Source organism: Chenopodium album, chromosome 7 (genome assembly GCF_948465745.1).
Source record: "Chenopodium album chromosome 7, dcCheAlbu1.1, whole genome shotgun sequence".
Lineage (NCBI taxonomy): Eukaryota > Viridiplantae > Streptophyta > Magnoliopsida > Caryophyllales > Amaranthaceae > Chenopodium > Chenopodium album.
Window position 1 is genome coordinate 76776061 of NC_137840.1, and position 20904 is coordinate 76796964.

General features: G+C 34.4%; 3 protein-coding genes across 3 annotated transcripts; all 3 read left to right on the plus strand.

Annotated features, from left to right (window-relative positions):
* Positions 1–2540: 2540 nt before the first annotated feature.
* Positions 2541–4890, plus strand: LOC145638653 (F-box/kelch-repeat protein At3g23880-like). The gene is made up of 3 exons (XM_081689645.1): positions 2541–2676; positions 3114–3212; positions 3360–4890. The coding sequence occupies exons 2-3, from the start codon at positions 3136–3138 to the stop codon at positions 4516–4518; spliced, it is 1236 nt and encodes a 411-aa protein (XP_081545771.1). The 5' UTR covers positions 2541–2676; positions 3114–3135; the 3' UTR covers positions 4519–4890.
* A 1798-nt stretch (positions 4891–6688) lies between these two features.
* Positions 6689–7531, plus strand: LOC145640717 (protein synthesis inhibitor PD-S2-like). Its single transcript, XM_081691947.1, has one exon. It carries the CDS (start codon positions 6689–6691, stop codon positions 7529–7531), a length of 843 nt encoding a protein of 280 aa, XP_081548073.1.
* Positions 7532–11312: 3781 nt separating this feature from the next.
* LOC145640719 (uncharacterized) lies at positions 11313–15782 on the plus strand. The gene is made up of 3 exons (XM_081691948.1): positions 11313–12794; positions 13515–14519; positions 14616–15782. The coding sequence occupies exons 1-3, from the start codon at positions 11313–11315 to the stop codon at positions 15780–15782; spliced, it is 3654 nt and encodes a 1217-aa protein (XP_081548074.1).
* Positions 15783–20904: the final 5122 nt, after the last annotated feature.

Genomic DNA, 20904 nt, shown 5'->3' on the forward strand with positions numbered 1-20904 from the left:
TCAAATGATAAAGTATGTCATTACAAATTTATACGAAAATTAGATGCATAATTTTTGGCAGTTTGCTAATTGCTAATATTACTACTATTTTTACAAGTTGTTTTAAATTTTTTTATCAATGGCTATGATTGCGGGTAATTGGCACGATTGCACTCAAAATTGAATTGGTAAGGATTCCACCAACTTGACTGAGTTCCTTTTTAAGCACTACAAATAGCAAAGCTAGCTGTAGCTCATACCAAATTTCTTAAGTTTCACTTCATCCAAATGTATAACCGTTTGCCATCATTTGAATTTTGGTCAGCTAACATGTGAGATACTAGCCATTTTCTTTGCTTTTTAAACGTTACCATATCATTATTATTCAATATTCATCATGTTCCTTTTATTTTAATTTGTACGTTCTATCTTATAATTTCACAAATAAGACACCTTTGAAATTTTGAATGGAGCTAGATTTTCTAATTCACTAGGGGATTAAAAATCTATTTAAAGTTTTTTTTTTTTTTTTTTTTTTTTTTTTTTTTGAGAACAACCGGGCATATAATTCATTCAAAGCAAGCTTATCCATCAATACATAAGGTGCAATATCGGGGGGCTATGACTAACCCAGATTTGCTTATCACCAAAAGGGAAGAACCTAGCTAAAAGATTGTGCAACCATGTTGCCTTCACGTTTTACATGAACAAAGAAATGGAATTAAAGCTACAGCTAAGAGCTAGAATGTCTTCAAGGATGGAATCCAGCTCGGTAAAGATCTGATTTTTAATTCTTGATAGACACAACCGATATAGTAGTATACACATTTATTCATTTTGTTGGTTTAAAAAAAAAAATGTATTCATTTTGTTTTCGTAATTTTAATAGTTGTTTACAACGCCAACAGTTGAGAGATATATTATAGTAAGTCCACTTTCTCGTCCTATTTTTTAAATACTGTGAAAAAACACAAACTCAAATATATTATGTGGAGGAAATAGTTTCTAAGTTCTAATTAGTCGAGTAAAAAAAAAAAAAAACTCTTATCCCATTCCTTAATTAGTTTGGGATATACTTCCTTAGAATCCGTCCTTTATAAATCTTGGAATGGAACAATAACCCCCCATTTGTCTTACCAAAGAAATTTTTTATCAAAATCAAAAGGCAAGAATCAACACTTTTTAGGCCCAACCAATAAGTCCAACTGTTGTTTTTTGGTCCTAATTTGAGATACAATATTTCAACTGTTGGGCTCAATCTTTAAAGTTTTGTCATATGCCTGAAACCTCAAATTACGCCTATATATTAAGCCCATCCTAATTAATAGAGTTTAAAATGACCACTAATTGGACAAAAGCCCTGTTCTTCAAGGCTATAACGCCTTCTTTCAAACTAAAACAATTTTTCTATTTGTTTATAGATTTTAATTTTTTTTGCCCTATAATAAACAACAAAAATTTGATAATTGAATTATAATTAGATTTTTAAACTCTAACTAATTTGGACTCTGGCGATGCATTATATAATTAGAAGTAATCAAGAGCATAAAAATTAGAAGTAATCCAGAGCTTAAAAAGTTTTTGTAAATATAAATGGATTCCCTTTAGGTATTCTCCTTGGGTTCTCTCCAGGTTTCTCCGAGTTTTTTTAGCCTCTATTGTTAGATTTTTTTTTTATAGCTTTTTTGAAGGTTTTCTTCACTCTTCTCCTTTTCTCCGGTCTCTTTTCTCCTAGTCTCAATTGTAAATTTTTGGAGGGGCTTCACCAGTGTTTTTAATGGTGGTAATTAAGCCCCAAAAAACCTTTCAATTGCTTTCAATAAATGGATCCCATCTCTATGATAGTGTTTATTCTAGGTTTAATTTATGTGTTTCTTCATCTGCCAATTAAAGTTTGAAGATTTAGGATTTCACAATCTTCAAAAACATCTAGAAGGCTACATGAGTTTTTTCACCCAAATAATTATTCATCCGTGGATCTCAAGTCGAATTAGTGCTAACTCACAGATTGTATTGTTTCTGGTGAAGATTTTTTTTAAGGCAATCATTGATTGAATTTGCGATGTAACTAGTTCTAATATATGTGATTTGTACTTGTAATGGAATTTTAGATTTCCTAGGAATTGTTTGTAAGTGTCGTTTGACTATCTTTCATTAATGAAATCATTTTCTTCTGCAGGGATGAAAAAAAAATCGAGTAATTTTAAACTTGAATTCGCATATTCACTAGGGAGGGTATGTAATAAATGGATGAGAATAAGAATAGGGGGAAAATGACATTTTTGCCATTAATGAAAAGAATGAAATAATAATTTTAGTAAAGGTATAATTGTAAAATTGTTAGTTATTTATTCCCTATATATTCCCACCCACTATCCAAACAAAGTATTGACATATTTTTCATGTATTTTAATAAATTAATTCTCTGTTTCAAAAAAAAAAATTAAAAAATAAAAAAATAATAAATAAAAATTAAAAATTAAAAAATCAATTAATTCTCAATCTCATTCCCACCTTTTAATTCCCAAACTCCCATTCCCACAATCCAAACTCCCATTTGTCTCTTTCAGCCTTCCTCACTCTTTCCCTAAATTAGTTTCTTAGTTGCGGTCTCTAGTTTTTTCCCCCTTTTCTCACTCAGCCACCGCTCCTCCCTTACGGCCTCACCACCGCTTGTCCCTCACCACTCGTTTTTAGGTAAGGTTGATGATGAATCTGAAGTTTTTGATGAGCAAGATCTGATTTTTTATTATTTTTTTTTAATCTGTACGTCTTTTAATGTGACATTATTAGTGGGCAACGGTTTCTTTAGATTGTTATCAATTTTATTTCTGTCAATTGATCAATTTGATTTGATTATGAATAAGAATGGCCTGAAATTGGATTTCGAGTAGTTTCTTAGAGTTGCAGATTTGATGCTGTTGGTTCAATTGAGTAGAGTGATTTTATAAATAGATAATTGGTTGGAATTGATTGCGTTTATTAATTTGTCAATAGAAAGCATCATCGAATCGTTGTTTAATTTTATTGTCAGCTAATTAAATTAACCTTTTCTTGTCTATATATGTCATCAGATCATTAGTCACCCCTTTTCATTCCTTGTAACTAATCAGTGTACGTGTTTCTTGTTTCAGTTGGTTGCTGCAGCACATAGCAATGGCGCTCTCTCTCCAACGTTACACATTGTATAAAAATGATCCAACCACTAGTTTGAATCGTTTACTCAAAGAAAGGTTCTATCTTTATTTCTTAATTTTGTTGTGGCAATCCCAACTTTAATTTTTTTTCTTTTAATTTTGTTGGGTCAACAATCCAGTTACTTTGAATTATGATGAGTGTTTTATTTATTTATATATATATGTTTTTGGGTGAATTTCCAGACTCGCTAAAGAAAATGAGAGATCAATGTCAATTGCAATTGAGAAGCTAGACCATTTGCCTGAAAATCTCATTGTTGAGATTCTCTCGCGGTTGCCAGTCAAAGATCTGCTACAGTTTAAAAGTGTTTGCAAATCATGGTGTTTTATTATTTCAAGTCCTGCTTTTGCTTCCAAACATCTGAAAAACTACTATTATAGCAACAATGATACTGGGCGAAGTTGTCTCCTTGTTCAGTTTCCTATACCTTATGCTGAACATGAGGTGTATGAGTTGTTAGTTGATGAAACTCCGCGAGTTTTAGCTGATGAAGTATTGGCTTACATGCCCAAGTCTAACTCTTATGTGTGTGGCCCTTGTGATGGCATCTATTATATGTTTCACTGTTGCCGTAGAGAGCGCGCTTTGTGGAATCCGGCCATCAATGAGTTTAGGCCCTTACCTACGATAATATCGAGGCCTGATCTTCCGGCTAATCTCACTTATGAAAATTATGAAGTTTATGGTTTCGGGTTAGACCCTATCACTAGAGACTATAAAGTGGTGGTTGTTAAAGGTTATTGGAATACTTTGAATGAGGAAGACTCCTATCTCAATGACCCTATATCGGTCCTTGTCTACTCGTTAAGGACTAATTTGTGGAAATATTGTGGAGATTTGCGTAGGCCTTATAATTTGGAAGTCAATACGTGCTATATTTATGTGAATGGATGTTGCTATTGGTTTGGATCATATGATTCTAGGGATGAAGTGATCATTTCTTTTGACTTGGCTATTGATACATTCGAAGAAATGGATGTTCCAGACTATGCACAACCAAGCTCCAAGTGTCTTGGAATGTATGATGATTCTCTTGCATTTATGTCTCTCCATGAGAGTGAGAAGAATTTTGATGTATGGACATTGAAAGAAGGGTGTTGGACCAAGAAATTAAGTGTCGGGCCGTTTCCTGATGTTTGGCGTCCTCTTGGTCATTCGATGGACAATAAACTTCTACTACAGTGCCATGATGGTGGGCTAGGTTTATTAGATCCCGACACACAAGAGATAAAGGATCTTGCATTTCAGCATACATGGTGTGCAGGAGCTTTTGCATACATGGAAAGCCTGGTTTCGATCAAGGATAAGAATGCTGAGGAGGTTGAAGCAGGAAACAATTGAGCTCAGTCCGTCCTACATTGCCTCTTCAACAACTTTACTAGTGCAGTTTAGTGTTTTGTGTTTGTTGATAAAACCAGTCCTTGTAGTGTTGGATCGAGTGCTTTGGTGATGAGAGTAAAGGGAAGTTGGAATCTGAGGCAACAACTTAGTAATTTACTGAGTAATTCAGAGTTTGCTATGCTGCTATTATAAATGTCATACAAATTAACATATTATGGAATAGTTTGTATAATTTGAGGATTTAGAGGTGCTTGTTGTTTGATATATGTACTCCCTTTATTTGATGAAATAAGATATTCCAAAGTCTATTCAGTTATTACTTGTATTATGTAGTGATCCTGTTGTTATGTATGACAGTATGCATACACCTCTAAACTCTAATTAGTGCTTGATGTTCACACCTATGTAATTTGTATGGTCGCTATTTTAATCACCTACAGTATAGTAAGCGTCTTAATTTCGGAAACTTTTGGTAATATGACACCAATCAGTTGTATGCCTAGTACATATACATAATGGATCGGAGGAGCTTATCTTTAACTAAACTTTTTAGGGTCGAATTTGACCTCAAAACCTTCGATTTCACCATAGAAACCATCGTTTTTGACGGAATTATGCAAATGTCACCAATTTGACCGTGAAATCACCAATATTGCGCGAAAAAAAAGAAAGAACAAAGGGAAAGAGGAGAGGAGATAGAAAAGACGAAGGAGAAGGAGGGAAAGAGAAAGACGAGAAAGAGGAAAGAGAAAGACGAAGGAGAGAGAGGAAAGAGAAAGACGATGGAGAGGAGAATAGGAGAAAGACGAAGGATAAGAGGAGGAAAGAAGCGGCGCCCATACATTATGCCCTTAGGGTTAAGGGTGTTATAAAAAAAATATTATAATGGTTCCGACGGACAAATCCGTCGGAAAGTAATGCTTTCCGACGGATTTCAATTCCGTCGGAAATTTAATTACTTTTCAACGGATTTTCCCGTTGGAAATTCAGACGAATTTTAAATCCATTGTAAAGTACCTATTTTTTGACGGATTTACGATACGTAGGAAATTTTCGACGGATTTTCCGACGGATTTAATGAATTTGTCGGAAATACCCAACGGAATGAAAATCCGTCGGAAAATTTAGTGTTTCCGACGGATTTAAGTGTTCGTCGGAAATAGTTGTTTTCTAGTAGTGATTGTTACTAATAATTATATTTTAGTTCACTACAACTCTATTTAATTTAGTCTAGTTCAATTTAATTATTTTTTCCAACTCTTTAAAATATGCCTTAAGTGGCCAAGTATTATTGTCAAATGTTTTCGTGTATTCAATCTACTCATGGCCTACGATGCTAACTTCATGATAAAACTATTTGTTAGTGTCACACTGTCACAAATTCTAAACTCAAAATTGGCGGAATGAAACCGTGCGAAATTACAAATTAATCAATGATTAGATTACCAACAATGGCATGCAGCACTCAATCTCCAACTCATCAACCACCATCACTCACAACTTAATTTGTTTCCTAAAAAAACCTACACATTCTCTCACCTTCATCGTCATTTTCGACACATATCGATAGTTGAAAAGGAGGTGGATTCTCAGGTTACATATCGTATGTTGTTGCATGCACTCAAAGTATTGTGAATATAATATTCCCCTATTATGAGCGAGTAAAAATTCATTAAAGAAGGTCTTCCATACAAATGAGCTTACCAAAATAATAAATTAGTCCACTATAACAATATTATGATCCCTAATTCTAGATAATATTATAAGATTCCCCTATTATAAGCGAGTAATTAAGAATTAATTAAAGAAGTCCTACAATGGGGTTACCAAAATAGTAAATTAGTCCACTATAACAATATTATGATCCCTAATTATAGATAATATAATAATATTCCCCTATTATGAGAAGTAACGTAGTGATGATAGTTTCAAATGAATGACTAGTGCTCCACTATCTGACAAGATGATCCTTCCTTGTTCCTTTTCTAATTATGGCTTGCAACATATAGTTCATATATGTCATTGTAGCTTGCATTTTATGCTTGTATATATAGGTCAGCCTATTCAGTTGTTTTATTACTACGTTGTATGTAAAAGCATTTTGCACACACACAGAAAAAAATAACACTCGAAAATACATTTCTTACATCTAACACCAAAAGAGCTAATCATGGAGTTGTCAAGAGCCGCAAAATGCATCTGGTGGTGCATGATTATGGCGTCCTTTTTTATTCATCCAACAGCGAGTTTCAATACTGTCACATTTGAATTTTATGAAACCGACTACTCAGACTTCTTAACCCAAGTGCGAAATCAACTCGCTAGCTCGGTGAAAACATGTGAGATACAGACAACGCCAAGTAATCCAGCAATAGGTGTGAAGTACGTGTGGGTGAAGCTCAAAACTGACAGCAAAGAGATCACCTTGGGAGTAAATGTCACAAATGGGTATATTTTAGGGTATCAAGACAGTTACGATGGAAAAATCCGAGCCAATGTGTTTAAGGATATTAAAGCAACTGAAGCTAAGGAGCTATTTCCTAATGCAGCAACAACAGTAACCTTTTCTTTTAGTAGCAGTTATTCTGATCTTGAGCGACCATCAATTTCGGGCACCAATAGAGCGACAATTGAATTAACATTTGAAAGCCTATATGGTGACGTTGAAGCCATTGCTGGCCAAAAATCTGTACAAAATAAAGTGGTGGCTAAGTTCTTTTTAAGAGCTACCCAATTCGTGTCTGAAGCGGCACGTTTCAAGTTTATTGAAACTGCCATTGAGAATCAAGCAATTACACCAGAATTTAGGAATAAAATGATAAGCTATGAGAATGCGTGGGATAATATATCTCAAGAAATTCACACAGCAGCGTCCGAAACTAATTGCGGGCGTTTTGAAAAACCAATTACTGTCAACGGCCACAAGTTGGAATATGTCAAGGATGTGAAAGGGGATATGAGCCTCATTAAATACAAAACTAAGAAGAAAGCCGCAAATAGTTCTACTCTGTAATATTTAGGATTTTATGGATTAATAATAATAATAATAATAATAATAATAATAATAATAATAATAATAATAATAATAATAATAATAATAATAATATGGAATAGTTTGTATAATTTGAGGATTTAGAGGTGCTTGTTGTTTGATATATGTACTCCCTTTATTTGATGAAATAAGATATTCCAAAGTCTATTCAGTTATTACTTGTATTATGTAGTGATCCTGTTGTTATGTATGACAGTATGCATACACCTCTAAACTCTAATTAGTGCTTGATGTTCACACCTATGTAATTTGTATGGTCGCTATTTTAATCACCTACAGTATAGTAAGCGTCTTAATTTCGGAAACTTTTTATAATATGACACCAATCAGTTGTATGTCTAGTACATATACATAATGGATCGGAGGAGCTTATCTTTAACTAAATAACTAGGTTAAATCTCGTTCAAGTATTTTAAAAAATTACCACATGTAGATATATATACAAGTAGCTATAATAAACAAATTTATATTTTAATTAGAAAGTTTAGTTTAATTTTTTATGTAAAGCAAATGTCATAATCATATCATATCACTAAAAAAATACAATATCATGTCACTAGGCCAATTGACCATATTGGTATATAAGTTAACACCCTTATGACATATTGGTATATAAGTTATTGCTGGCGACATATTGGTATAAAAATTAACATGTGGCGACATATTGGTATATAAATTAACAAATTGTGACATTTACCCCTATTTTTTCTTCGGATGAAATAGCGTGTTGTATACTTCGAAATTTTGTTTTAATTACTTTTGCAATCTTATTTATTATCATAATATACTTATTCAGCACCAAATAATAATTTTTCCCTCTTCCCTTCCAATACAATAACTTTGATAAATCAATCAAACGATAAAATGATCCCAAAGAACTAATAAACAATAAACAAAATCTCAATATTAGTTATTTAATTTCAAAACCAATAATTACTAGTAGACGCTAACTTTCATTATTACTTCATTTGTTTAATTATACCCACAACTTTGTAAATCAACAATATAATAAGAAAAAATATATATATGAGTGTTTTTTTTTTTTAAAAAAAAAAAGAAGAATCTACCCTTGTGATGCTTCAATGACCAACGCCCTCAATACATTCAAGCTTATATCCCTTTGCTCAAGCTTTCCTATTCGTTTTCTCCTAGCTTCTTTCTCATCACTTTTGGGCTTTCAACTTTTTTTTTTTTTTTTGGATTTTTACTTCATAATTTTTTTAAATTAATATAAAAAGTAGAAAAAAAGTACTAAAATTAAGCGCGTGTATCATACGCATATCCTCCGACGAGAAAATAGGGGTAAATGTCGCAATTTGTTGACTTTTATACCAATATGTCGTCACATGTTAATTTTTATACCAATATGTCGCCGACAATAACTTTTATACCAATCAGTCATAAGGGTGTTAACTTTTATACCAATATGGTCAATTGTCCCATGTCACTAATAAATAAAGCAGGCGACAAATTGGTATTATTGACTTATTGTGACAAAGAGTTTTATTATCGATATACTTCTAATTATCATATATATACATAATTATTAATTAATCCTAACTTTACTTCCTCCGTCTCTTTATTAATGTCCACTTTCTCTCTATTATGTGAGTAATAAATGATAGGAAGTGGACATTAATAAAGAGGCGGGGGAGTAATAAATATCTTATAACTGGATTCTATTTCCAAAATAAATTCTTTTATACATAATTAATCCTAACTTTTATTAAATATCTTATAACTACATTCTATTTCCAAAATAAATTCGTTTTAAAAAGTTCTTTAAAGCAAGATCCATTTGTTATTGAATTTATTTTAAAAAAATAATAGAGAATTGTTAAAAATAAGTCTCAATTAGTAAAAATATTTAAATTCAATGAATGTGACTTAAGTAAGGGCAAAACAGTTAAGGTTATAATTAATTTCTACCTACGTGGCACGACGACACTTGGTGAATAGCTGGAATGTCAAGTGTCGCTGTCTCATGGCCTATCTAAAAGTTTAGCTTTATATATTAGTTACTAGTTTTGTGCCCCGTGCAATGCTCGGGTTCGTTGTTTATTAAATTTTAAGATAAAGTTTTGATCAATGTGTCAAATTTTAAAATATATCATTGATGCAAAATTAGCTAACAATTGATGTGCTTTTGAAACGATTTAAACTTTGTAGTAGGCATGTAAATGTCTAATAATAATATTGGTGAACATTATTTGATTAATACATTTAAAAAAAAAAACAAAACAAAGTAAGCATGAAATATTAGAAATTTCTATAAATTAGCAAAAAGAAATAAAAAAAATTAAGTAAATCAAATTGTTCTAAGCTTAATTAGTGTGTTACCCGAACCCAAAACTTTGGGATAGGGTTGAACATTTCTTGACTCGTAACTTAAAGTGGCCCGACCCAATTGATTGATCTACATACAGTCATAGAATCATACAAAGTATTATATTGTGAAGTATATTATTTTAATAGATTAGATGAACTACTTCTTTCGCTCCAAACAATATTGTGATATAAAAAATAGATTTATATAATAATTAGTGAGTGTTATAATATAATATTTTTTAAAAATAAAATTATAATTCAACTTGTACATATGAAATAATAGTGGTATTTTATCGAAAATAAAACTCTAAACTAAGAATTTAATCCTAAAACTCTATCTAAATTTGATTGAAAATAAAACTTTATACTAATTTTTTTATCCTACGAAGTCTATATAGATATATCCAACGTGGCACGACACTTGGCGAAAAGTTGGAATGCCAAGTGTCGCTGTCTCGTGACCTTGCTAAAAGTTTAGCTTTATATATACTAGTTATATGAAATGATATGATTTATTAAAAGTTATAATTAATTTTGTATACATGAAATATTAGAAGTATATCAATAATAAAACACTATACAACATTTCTATCTTAAAAAATTTATCTAAAATTCGCTTATTTAGCATCCTATGTGTCACAATAATACCTATTTATTGCCTATGTGGCTCGACACGTAGTGTAACACCCCGTCTAAAATAGAAGGCGAAACATTAGTGGAAATAACGTCAAGACAGAATGTCACTCTAAGGGTTACTAAAACTAAACAAAATAAATAAATAACTGAAACAAAAATTATGAAGAGAAAGAAATCTCAAATGATCAAAGAAAACTTTTAACGAGGCAGAACAACCTCAAATTCGACTATCTCATAAAGAGAGGTAAAGACATCAAATTAAAGAATAATCGATAAAACTACTTGGGAACAACCTAAACACTCTGCTCTCAACCCAGACTCAACAAACGCTACTCTTCACCTGCAAATAACATTTAGGTTCCACAATCAGTGGGGAGTAACTAGCAGTTCTCTCAAAACTTGTAGAAACACAAAGCTAAGCATAGTGTAAAGCATAGAAGCATACATAAAAACAATACAACATGTAGACAAGATAAACAACTACTTCACAATATACTCAAGATAAACATGATAAGATACATAGATAGGAATACAAGTCAAAACATGCAACATGATTACAATATATTGAGGATATATTTTGGGAAGATATATTTATTTCTATCTTTTATATTGTTTCCTTATTTCTAGTAACCTAATTAAGGTAACTCTAGGGATAAGAGTTGTATATATATGTTTTACCCCAATTAATGAAAGTTAAGTCGTAAGTTTATACAATTCTACATGGTATCGGAGCAAGGTTAAATTTTTTTTCTCTGTTTTCTTTTCCGTGAGTTCGATCATGTCCGACGAACCTCCATCTCCTCCCACCAAAATTGAGCTAAATTCACCGTTTTACCTTGGACCGCAAGATCGGCCTGGGGATTACATTACCTCACAACGTTTAAAGCTTGACAATTTTCATGAGTGGTCTCACGCTGTACGGATTTCCTTGTCGTCCCGGAGGAAGTTCGGTTTCCTTGACGGTACAATCACCTCCTTCTCACCGCCGTGCACGAAGGATGATTGGGTTACAATTCATTGTATGCTCGTTTCTTGGCTCATGAACACCATCGATCCCGAGGTAAAATCAATGCTTTCTCAATATGATAATGCTAAGCAATTGTGGGATGATTTACATGAAATATTTTGTTTAGTTAATGGTCCAAGAATACAACAATTAAAATCGGATATTAATCGGTGTGAGCAAACAAAATCTATGACAGTGGCTGTGTATTATAGCAAATTAGCAGTGTTGTGGGATGAGCTTGATAAATTGGAACCTTTAATTACTTGTACTTGTGGGAAGTGTACGTGTAGTGTAGGCCGCCAGCATGCTGATCGGCGTGATGGAGATCGTCTCCAACAGTTTTTGCTCGGTTTGTATTCCGAGTACTATGCCCCTGTTCGATCTAATTTGCTATCTCAGGATCTCCTGCCCTCCTTGCTTAGGGCGTTTCAGCAGGTGTCTCAAGAGGAGAAGGTTCGGAGTATTTCTCGGCAGAAGGAGGACGCTCCTGCTCTCGGCTTTGCTGTGCGAACCGGAGCCGGAAGGGGTCGTGGTGGCGGCTCTGACCGACCACCACCGGTTTGTGAAAAATGCAAGAAAGTGGGACACGATACCTCGCGCTGTTGGTCCGATAAGGTTTGCAATTTTTGTAAAAAGCGTGGGCATGAAGAGTCTCGGTGCTATGATAAGCATGGGTGGCCGGAAGGGGCTGCTAGCAGCCAGGGGGGGCAGCCTTCTGCTGGCCGTGGTCGCGGAGGCCCGGTGAAGGCCAACGCGGTTGTTGGTGGTGGTTCAAGCTCGGATGACTCGACCTCTTTTGCCTCGGGTCGTCTATTCTCAAGTGAACAGTGGAAAGCGATTACTGGATTGATGGGTAATGCTACAATTTTGGATAATCAGTTGAGTGGTAAGTTCGATGATACCTCTTGGATTATTGACACAGGAGCTACTCATCACGTGACCGGAGAAAAACATTGGCTTTTTGATACAAAAAGCTTCGAATGTCCGGTTGGTTTGCCCAATGGAGACACATTGTCGGCTTCTCTTATTGGCTCTGTTTGTTTATCGAACAAGATTACTCTCACCGGAGTACTCTATGTTCCTAATTTGAGTTGTAATTTGATTTCTGTTTCGCAACTCAATGACGATCTTAATTGTACTGTCCAATTTAGCTCTTATATTTGTGCTATACAGGACCAAACGAAGGAGCTGATTGGAACGGGAACTAGGAGGGACGGATTGTATTACTTTAGCAAAACGGATTCGGTGCATCTTGTGAGTGTTGAAAATTCAGAGTTGGAGTTGTGGCATCGTCGTATGGGTCATCCTTCCGAGAAAGTAGTTAAGTTGCTTCCCACAGTTAGTAATAAAGCTTGTTTAGATAAAGGGTGTGAAGTATGTATGCGTGCTAAACATCCTAGAAATAGTTTCCCTTTGAGTGATAATAAATCATCTAGAATTTTTGAGAAAATTCATTGTGATTTGTGGGGCCCGTATAGACATGTTTCCTCATGCGGAGCTCGTTATTTTTTGACAATAGTTGATGATTATTCTAGAGCTGTTTGGATTTATTTATTGAATGATAAAACAGAGGTTTTCCGTATGTTTTTGATGTTTGTTGCCATGGTAGATAGACAATTTTCTCAAACCATAAAAATTGTGCAAAGTGATAATGGTACAGAGTTTAATTGTTTGCGTGATTTTTTTGATACTACGGGAATTATTTTCCAAACCTCGTGTGTGGGTACTCCGCAAAAAAACGGGAGAGTTGAGAGAAAACATAAACACATTTTGTCTGTTGGGAGAGCTTTGAGATTTCAAGCCAAATTACCCATTTATTTTTGGGGTGAGTGTGTTCTTGCCGCGGCTCACCTAATTAATCGTACTCCCACTCCGTTGCTACAAAATAAAACCCCATTCGAAATTCTCTTTGATAAACCCCCTATGTTTGATGCCATACGTACTTTTGGGTGTTTATGTTTTGCACATAATCAGAAAACTAATGGGGATAAGTTTGCTAGTAGAAGTCGAAAGTGTGTTTTTGTGGGCTATCCCTTTGGGAAGAAAGGGTGGCGTTTGTATGATCTTGAGTCTAAGGTGTTCTTTGTGTCAAGGGATGTTAAATTTGTTGAAGATGTGTTCCCTTTTGCTACTCCGGAAGATGTTAATATTGCACCACATATGTTTGATTCGGGTTTTGATGTTCATGATGATTTTGTTGAGTTTGAGGACCCTTACATTGGTGAGGTGCCTAGTGTGCGAGTGTGTGACAATGGGGGTGGCACGGGGTCAGACCCGCAGGTGACACCCGCGGGCGCGGGAACGACAGCAGCCCAGCATCAGCAGGCTACTGCCACCCCGCAGGAAGAGCCCGCGGGCGCGGGGCTGCCAGCAGATCAGCAGCACGAGGCCGCTTCTATTTCACGACCTGTGCAGCAGCCCGTGTTGCTGGTTGATGAGGCTGCCAGCCAACAACAGTCTTCGGCCACTGTGGATGATAGTAATGCAGGGGCAGCTGCTCCCTTGGGGCGCGGGTTCCGAGAAAAATTTCCGAATGTTCGACATCGAGATTTTGTGACTCACTCCGTTTTTGCTAACAATCCGGCTCTCTCCACTCCGTCTTCCAACACTCCTTCAGGTACTCCGTATCCTTTAGCACATTATATAAATTGTGACAAGTTTTCTGTGAATTATTGTAAGTTTCTGGCAGCTATTGTTGGTGGTCATGATCCGAAATCTTTTAAAGAGGCCATGACACATGAAGGATGGAGGAAATCTATGCAAGAGGAGATAAGAGCTTTGGAAGATAATGGTACATGGACCTTAACGCATCTTCCCCCCGGTAAACGTGCACTAGGGAGTCAATGGGTGTTTAAGACAAAATATTTGTCTAATGGTGATATTGAACGACTTAAATCTCGGCTAGTTGTTTTTGGTAATCATCAGCAGGAAGGCATAGATTATGGTGAAACATTTGCTCCAGTTGCAAAGATGACAACGGTTCGGGCCTTTCTTGCAATTGCATCATCAAAGAATTGGGAACTTCATCAAATGGATGTGCATAATGCTTTCTTGCATGGTGATCTTGATGAGGAGGTATACATGAAGTTACCTCCCGGGTTTGAAAGTGAGGATCCTACATTAGTATGCCTCTTGGACAAGTCCTTGTATGGGTTGAAGCAAGCACCGAGGTGTTGGTTTGCAAAGCTAACTGCAGCTTTGAAAGGGTATGGTTTCATTCAATCTTACTCTGATTATTCCCTTTTTACGTATACTAAAGGCACCATTCAGATTAATGTCTTAGTATATGTTGATGATCTTATAATTTCTGGTAATCATTCCGCTGCACTAGTTGGTTTCAAGGCTTATCTTAGTGATTGTTTCAAAATGAAGGATCTAGGTCCTTTGAAATATTTTTTGGGCATAGAAGTTGCTCGTAGTGCTTCAGGTTTATTTTTGTGTCAACGAAAATATACGTTAGATATCATTTCTGAAGCAGGTTTGTTAGGGGCAAAGCCGAGTGGTTTTCCCATGGAGCAAAACCACAAGCTCGGTCGTGCCACAGGTGCGTTTCTTGAGGATCCGGAGGCATATCGTAGGTTGGTTGGTCGTTTGATTTATCTAGGGGTCACTAGACCAGATCTAGCATACTCCGTACATATTTTGTCTCAGTTTATGAAAGAGCCACGCATTGAGCATTGGGAAGCAGCTCTTCGAGTCGTTCGTTATTTGAAAGGCACCCCGGGTCAGGGTATTTTGTTGAGTGCTTCTAGTGATCTTACTTTGGAAGGTTGGTGTGATGTGGATTGGGCGGCGTGTCCTCTCACCCGTCGTTCTATCATAGGTTGGTTGATATTTTTAGGTCATTCTCCTATCTCTTGGAAGACTAAAAAGCAACCAACAGTGGCGACTTCATCTTGTGATGTCGAGTACAGGTCTATGTATGCAGCTACTTGTGAGCTCAAGTGGCTTAAGGGTTTGTTGCTAAGTTTGGGTGTCCATCATCCTAAGGCAATCAAGTTATTTTGTGACAGTCAATCTGCTTTGCACATTGCAAAGAATCCGGTCTTCCATGAAAGGACCAAACATATTGAAGTAGATTGTCATTTTGTGCGGGATGCTATTATAGACGGCTTAATTTCCCCATCGTATGTTCATACGACTACTCAATTGGCCGACATCTTCACGAAGGCTCTTGGGAAGTCACAGTTTGATGGTATTTTGTCCAAGTTGGGCACTTTTGATCCTAGTGCTCCAACTTGAGGGGGAGTATTGAGGATATATTTTGGGAAGATATATTTATTTCTATCTTTTATATTGTTTCCTTATTTCTAGTAACCTAATTAAGGTAACTCTAGGGATAAGAGTTGTATATATATGTTTTACCCCAATTAATGAAAGTTAAGCCATAAGTTTATACAATTCTACACAATACAATACAAAACAGACATGTATATTAAAGAAAATGAATATATTACCATATGATTACAGAGTAAGAATAAATATAACCCAAAGCATAAGCAATAAACTCATAAAAACAATAATTAACACTTATAAAGGTTCTTTAAATAGATTTAGAAAATTCTTGACTTGACTTAAGAAGACCTTCTGAAAGTAGTAAAAATTTTGAAATAGAGAACTTAACTTTTCGGAAACTGATCCATAGTGAGGCAAGCATATAAAATATGAACGCCGGTGCAGTGAATTCCGCAGCCCACCATCAAAGGTTTGTCACGGCGAACCTACAGACGATTCCGCAGCCGTCTGCGTCTGAGAATGGCCAAACTCCCAGTTTTCCTACTCGAATTCCGCAGCCCGAGTAGTTCCGGACGACAACAATTAACCTAGAAAATTACATCTCGAATTCCGCAGCCCAAGATGTTGGCATGTTCCAACCATTGAATTCCGCAGCCCAATGGTTGTCTTACACTCACGAATCAAATAAAGCAGTAAAAATAATTCTTCAAAATTATCCAAACACATTTAGGGATCATCAACCCCAACTTAAAATACTGCAGGTCTTTACTTCTAAGACCAAATTTCAACAAAAATCCTTCAAAAGAGTTTAACTTCGAAATTCTTCAAAGTGTACAAAAAATCATTTATATATCATAACAAGGTGTCACTCTTATTGTCTGGATTTGGGTACGAAGCTAATTATAATAAAATATCACAATACACTCCGTACACAACCCTCGGCGAAGCGGTGCTAAAAACAGTGTTATTCTACTTTAAAGCACAACGACGTCGACAATTCACTTAACACCCAAAAATGGTAGCCAATATACGACATCTTAAATGCTTCATGAACACACCCAAAGCATGCCAAAATGATAAAATAAAACTAGGACATATTAATCCACAATAGGCAATATATACACACAAGATATGATTAAATTCATGCTTTTAACATACTAAAAACTACATGACAATGCAGCATCCCCTAATTAGAATTACAGCAGTACAATGCACAACAATTTCACCGAAACCAACCTTAAAACCCATAATTAATCTTAGCCCATAAACATACATAATATAAAAACATAATAGCTCAGGACAGGCACAATATTAGGCATAAAAATTAGGCAATGCATCACTTAAACACACTCAAATCATACTCCCCTCAAGTTGAATGGCAGCAGCACCTATGCTCACGTTTGGGCAAATATTCACACCCAAACTTACCAAAAACATGATAAATAATCTTAGGGATAAACCTAACATGGTGCTATTCCATTTTAGCATTAAAAAACAAACTTAATCAAGACCAAATGAGGCTGTAAACCCACTGAACAATTACAGCAATTAGAGCAGCAAATTCGTGAACATTAGAGTAAAATTAACGCTTGAAAACCACCACAAAACACGACAATAATATATGGTACCAAACCTATATATATACAGTACTCCTAGGCATGATTAAACAACATAAAAACCAGAAATAAACATGAATATAATACCCTCATTCCTCACACACAAAACAGCAAACAACCATGAGATAAACTACAACAATTTCTAATCTAATCAACTCTAATTTGCACCTAGCCTTAACCTATCCTAGCCATGATTTCTAAAGCTTGGAATAGTGCTAGTTACCTCTTGATGTATAGGCAATCGAAACTCAAAGAAAGGGATAAACCACGCACAAACAGCAGCAACCAATACGAACAACACCCACCCAAGTAGCCTTGTGCCTTGCTTCGTTTCCGTATTGTTTTTATAGGGGAAATGGAGCACGAATTTTGCAGAGTTTATGGCAGTAGTTAGTCTTTGATTTCCCTTTTATTCCCACCTTGAATCCCACAAAAAAAAGATGGGGAGAAGAGAAGTGAGTTGCTGCATCTTTTGGGTGGAGAAAACTGATAAAAGTTAGCCTTGTTTTGTACGTTATAAGAGAAGGAGAGGAGTTGGGCAGCCATAATTAGGTATTATTATCATTGATTAGAGGAGGTTACTTAGGGTAAAATGATCAGCCATATATCCCTCAAACCTGTTGTGTAAATCAGCCTAAATTGGGCTTAAATGAAGCGCATAAACAAGCCTCATAATACCTAGGTTCAAGGATTTTCTTTAGGGCTTGATTAAATGATTACATTAGCTTAAGAATGGGTTTAAGGAAGCTAATAAACAAGTCTATCTTAATCTATATAGTCATGAAATCTTTGAGGAAAAACTCGACCAATATATAAATGCTAGTTGACCCAAAACTAGACTAGGAAAGGAAATTAAAGTAACAAAAGGCATTTTATTTAAAACGCATGCAAAAATGATAATATAGATTGTATTATTTATATCTCAATGAAATATAATATCGATAATAATAATGAAAATAATCATTTAAATCACAATAAAGAAAATATATATATATAAAGTTCATAAGTACTGAAAAGCGACATAAAAGACGAAATGTGAAATCAGTAATATTATTCATTTATAATGACCTTATAATTAACAAAAGGACATTATAATGAGTACAATAAATAAAATAATTAAAGAATAGTTTATAAACAATTCAATTTGATAAACAAGTTGACGGAATCACCCAATACAACTTTATTTATCGATATTGATGCGATTGCGCATAAAACGTTTTTAAAACTCTAAAAATCATTTTATACCTATTAGATTGGTACCTCAGTCAAGGAATCACCCATGATGACCCGTATCAATTGGAATATGTTAAATATTAAAATTACATATAATTTAGTAGCACTTACTAAATTGATGCTTAAGCTTAAGGAATCACCCTGTAAGGCTAGCTAATATCAATTCAGACAAGTCAAATACAATTTGAAATGATTAAAAATCAATTATAGAACCTTTTTAAATAATAACTTTCAAACGTTCTGTCAAAATACTATAATTAGGGTCTAAAAAGGTTGGGATGGCCTTTAAAACAAAGAACAGTCTTAATAATTAAATTAACATTTCAAATTTAGAAATTGAGATTAAAATTTGAAATTAGGCTTTATAGGTTGAAACACACATAAAGTAATGGTTCGAAAATACGGGGCGTTACACGTAGTCTGGCTGCGAGACATACTTTATATATCAGTGATATGATATTATAAGATATATATAGATTAGAGTAAAACTATACTTGAAACTTTGAAAGTATACGTTTTATGATTTTTTTTTTGGTAAACATTTCGCATTTAATGGTTGTCAATTAAAATTTTTAATTGAAAAATATATAATTTGACATATGATCATGAATATTTGAGGCGAAATCAATCATCAATAGTATATACTAAAAGACACACCAGCGATGACACGTGTCATCTCCTGGTGTGTCCTTAGTTATTTTTTTCTTTTTTTTTTAAAAAAAATATTTTAATTTCATAAGCAAATCATTTACAAAAATCATATATATTTTTTTTGTACATATTTCATATTAACACATAATGATTATTAGGAAATTTTAGAAAATAACACCTACAAAATCACAGAATTTTGTTTTTAACACCAGAAATTTTCAAATTTATATTATAACACCACTGAAAAAAATTAAATGTTGGTTTCACCACCAGATAACGGAAACTATGACGGAAAATTTGAAAAGGGCCCACATAACAGTTTACCATCCAATTTTCATCCTCTTCAATTCGATTCTCTCTCTTCTTCATTCAATACCCAACTACTCCTCCTTCATTCAATCAATTCTCTCTTTATACCTTCAACTACTTATCAAGAATTAAACTCTAACAATTACTAGTAGAAAAACTGCTATTTGTAACTGGCGAAATTTACTTTTTGTAACTGGCATTGTTGGTTGCGAATGCCGCCGTTACAACTAATGAAAATTATTCGTAACCGGCTAATGTTAGTTACAAATAATATACTATTTGTAACTGGCTTATCCTAACGCCAGTTACAAATAGTCTATTTTCCAAGTTAGAAAGCATACTATTTGTAACTGGCATTAAGTTATGTCGGTTACAAATAGAGTATTACTTGTAACTGGCGTGGCCTAACTCCAGTTACGAATTGTGTGTTTTTTTTAAAAAAAAAAAATTAATTAGCAAATTCCTATAATGCCACCACATGTACCCCAATTTTTTTTTTTAATGTGAAGACCATAAATATTAATAAACTTTTATAAAATACAATAATTATCTCTAACCAATATAATGTCAAATTTAAGCGAAATCTACATATACATCATCAACTCTAATATAATATTTGAATTGTGTGGTAGTGAATTTGAGTTGCATAGGGAGGTGTCAGAAGTGGAGCGAAACAAGTCAGCGAGTGGGCGTCAGCCATTATCAACAACAAAAAAGCTTGGATTTCTTCGTGGAATCTGACAGAAATAGCAGCAAGATTCCAAATTAAAAGAGGTACCTTTCGAATCTTTTAAAGTTATTTTAAGCATCTTTTGAAGTTAATTATGCTATTTTCATTAGTATTCTAGGGTATTTTGGGAAAAAAATTAGGAACCCTAAATAATAAAGTGAAATTGGGTGTGAATTACTTAGTGTACCGTGCGATTTTCTAATTAAAATAGAATTTACTTAATTGAACTATGCATTAGTGCAATTAGTTTATTGTTTACGACTGTGATTCATTGATTTTGTTGACATGTATGTTCACTCTTTTGTCCTTGGTTTTGTTGACTGAAGTTTGTTTAGTTGGTAAAATATGTTTGGTTTTATTGATTAAAGTAGTAAAATTGACTGTGTAATTGGGTCAATAGATGATGGCTTATTTTGACTTCTTCTGCATATGTTTATTGAGTAGATAAATGGCCAACAACCAAGATGGTTTAATTAATATAAAGTTCAGAGTTGGGGGTGCTTTTGTTCCCAAAAGGGTGTCACAAACAAAACATTTGCTTTGCTGGTGTGGTGGATTGTGTTATTGGAGGAGGGATGTGGTACAGGAT

Excerpts from the sequence above, each read along its gene's own strand:
- LOC145640717 (XM_081691947.1), top strand. The coding sequence starts at position 6,689 with ATGGAGTTGTCAAGAGCCGCAAAATGCATCTGGTGGTGCATGATTATG.
- LOC145638653 (XM_081689645.1), top strand. The coding sequence starts at position 3,136 with ATGGCGCTCTCTCTCCAACGTTACACATTGTATAAAAATGATCCAACC. Across the intron at positions 3,213-3,359 it reads AATCGTTTACTCAAAGAAAG|ACTCGCTAAAGAAAATGAGA; the intron begins GTTCTATCTTTA and ends GTGAATTTCCAG.
- LOC145640719 (XM_081691948.1), top strand. The coding sequence starts at position 11,313 with ATGTCCGACGAACCTCCATCTCCTCCCACCAAAATTGAGCTAAATTCA. Across the intron at positions 12,795-13,514 it reads AAACGGATTCGGTGCATCTT|AAAACTAATGGGGATAAGTT; the intron begins GTGAGTGTTGAA and ends GCACATAATCAG. Across the intron at positions 14,520-14,615 it reads CAGTTGCAAAGATGACAACG|GTATACATGAAGTTACCTCC; the intron begins GTTCGGGCCTTT and ends CTTGATGAGGAG.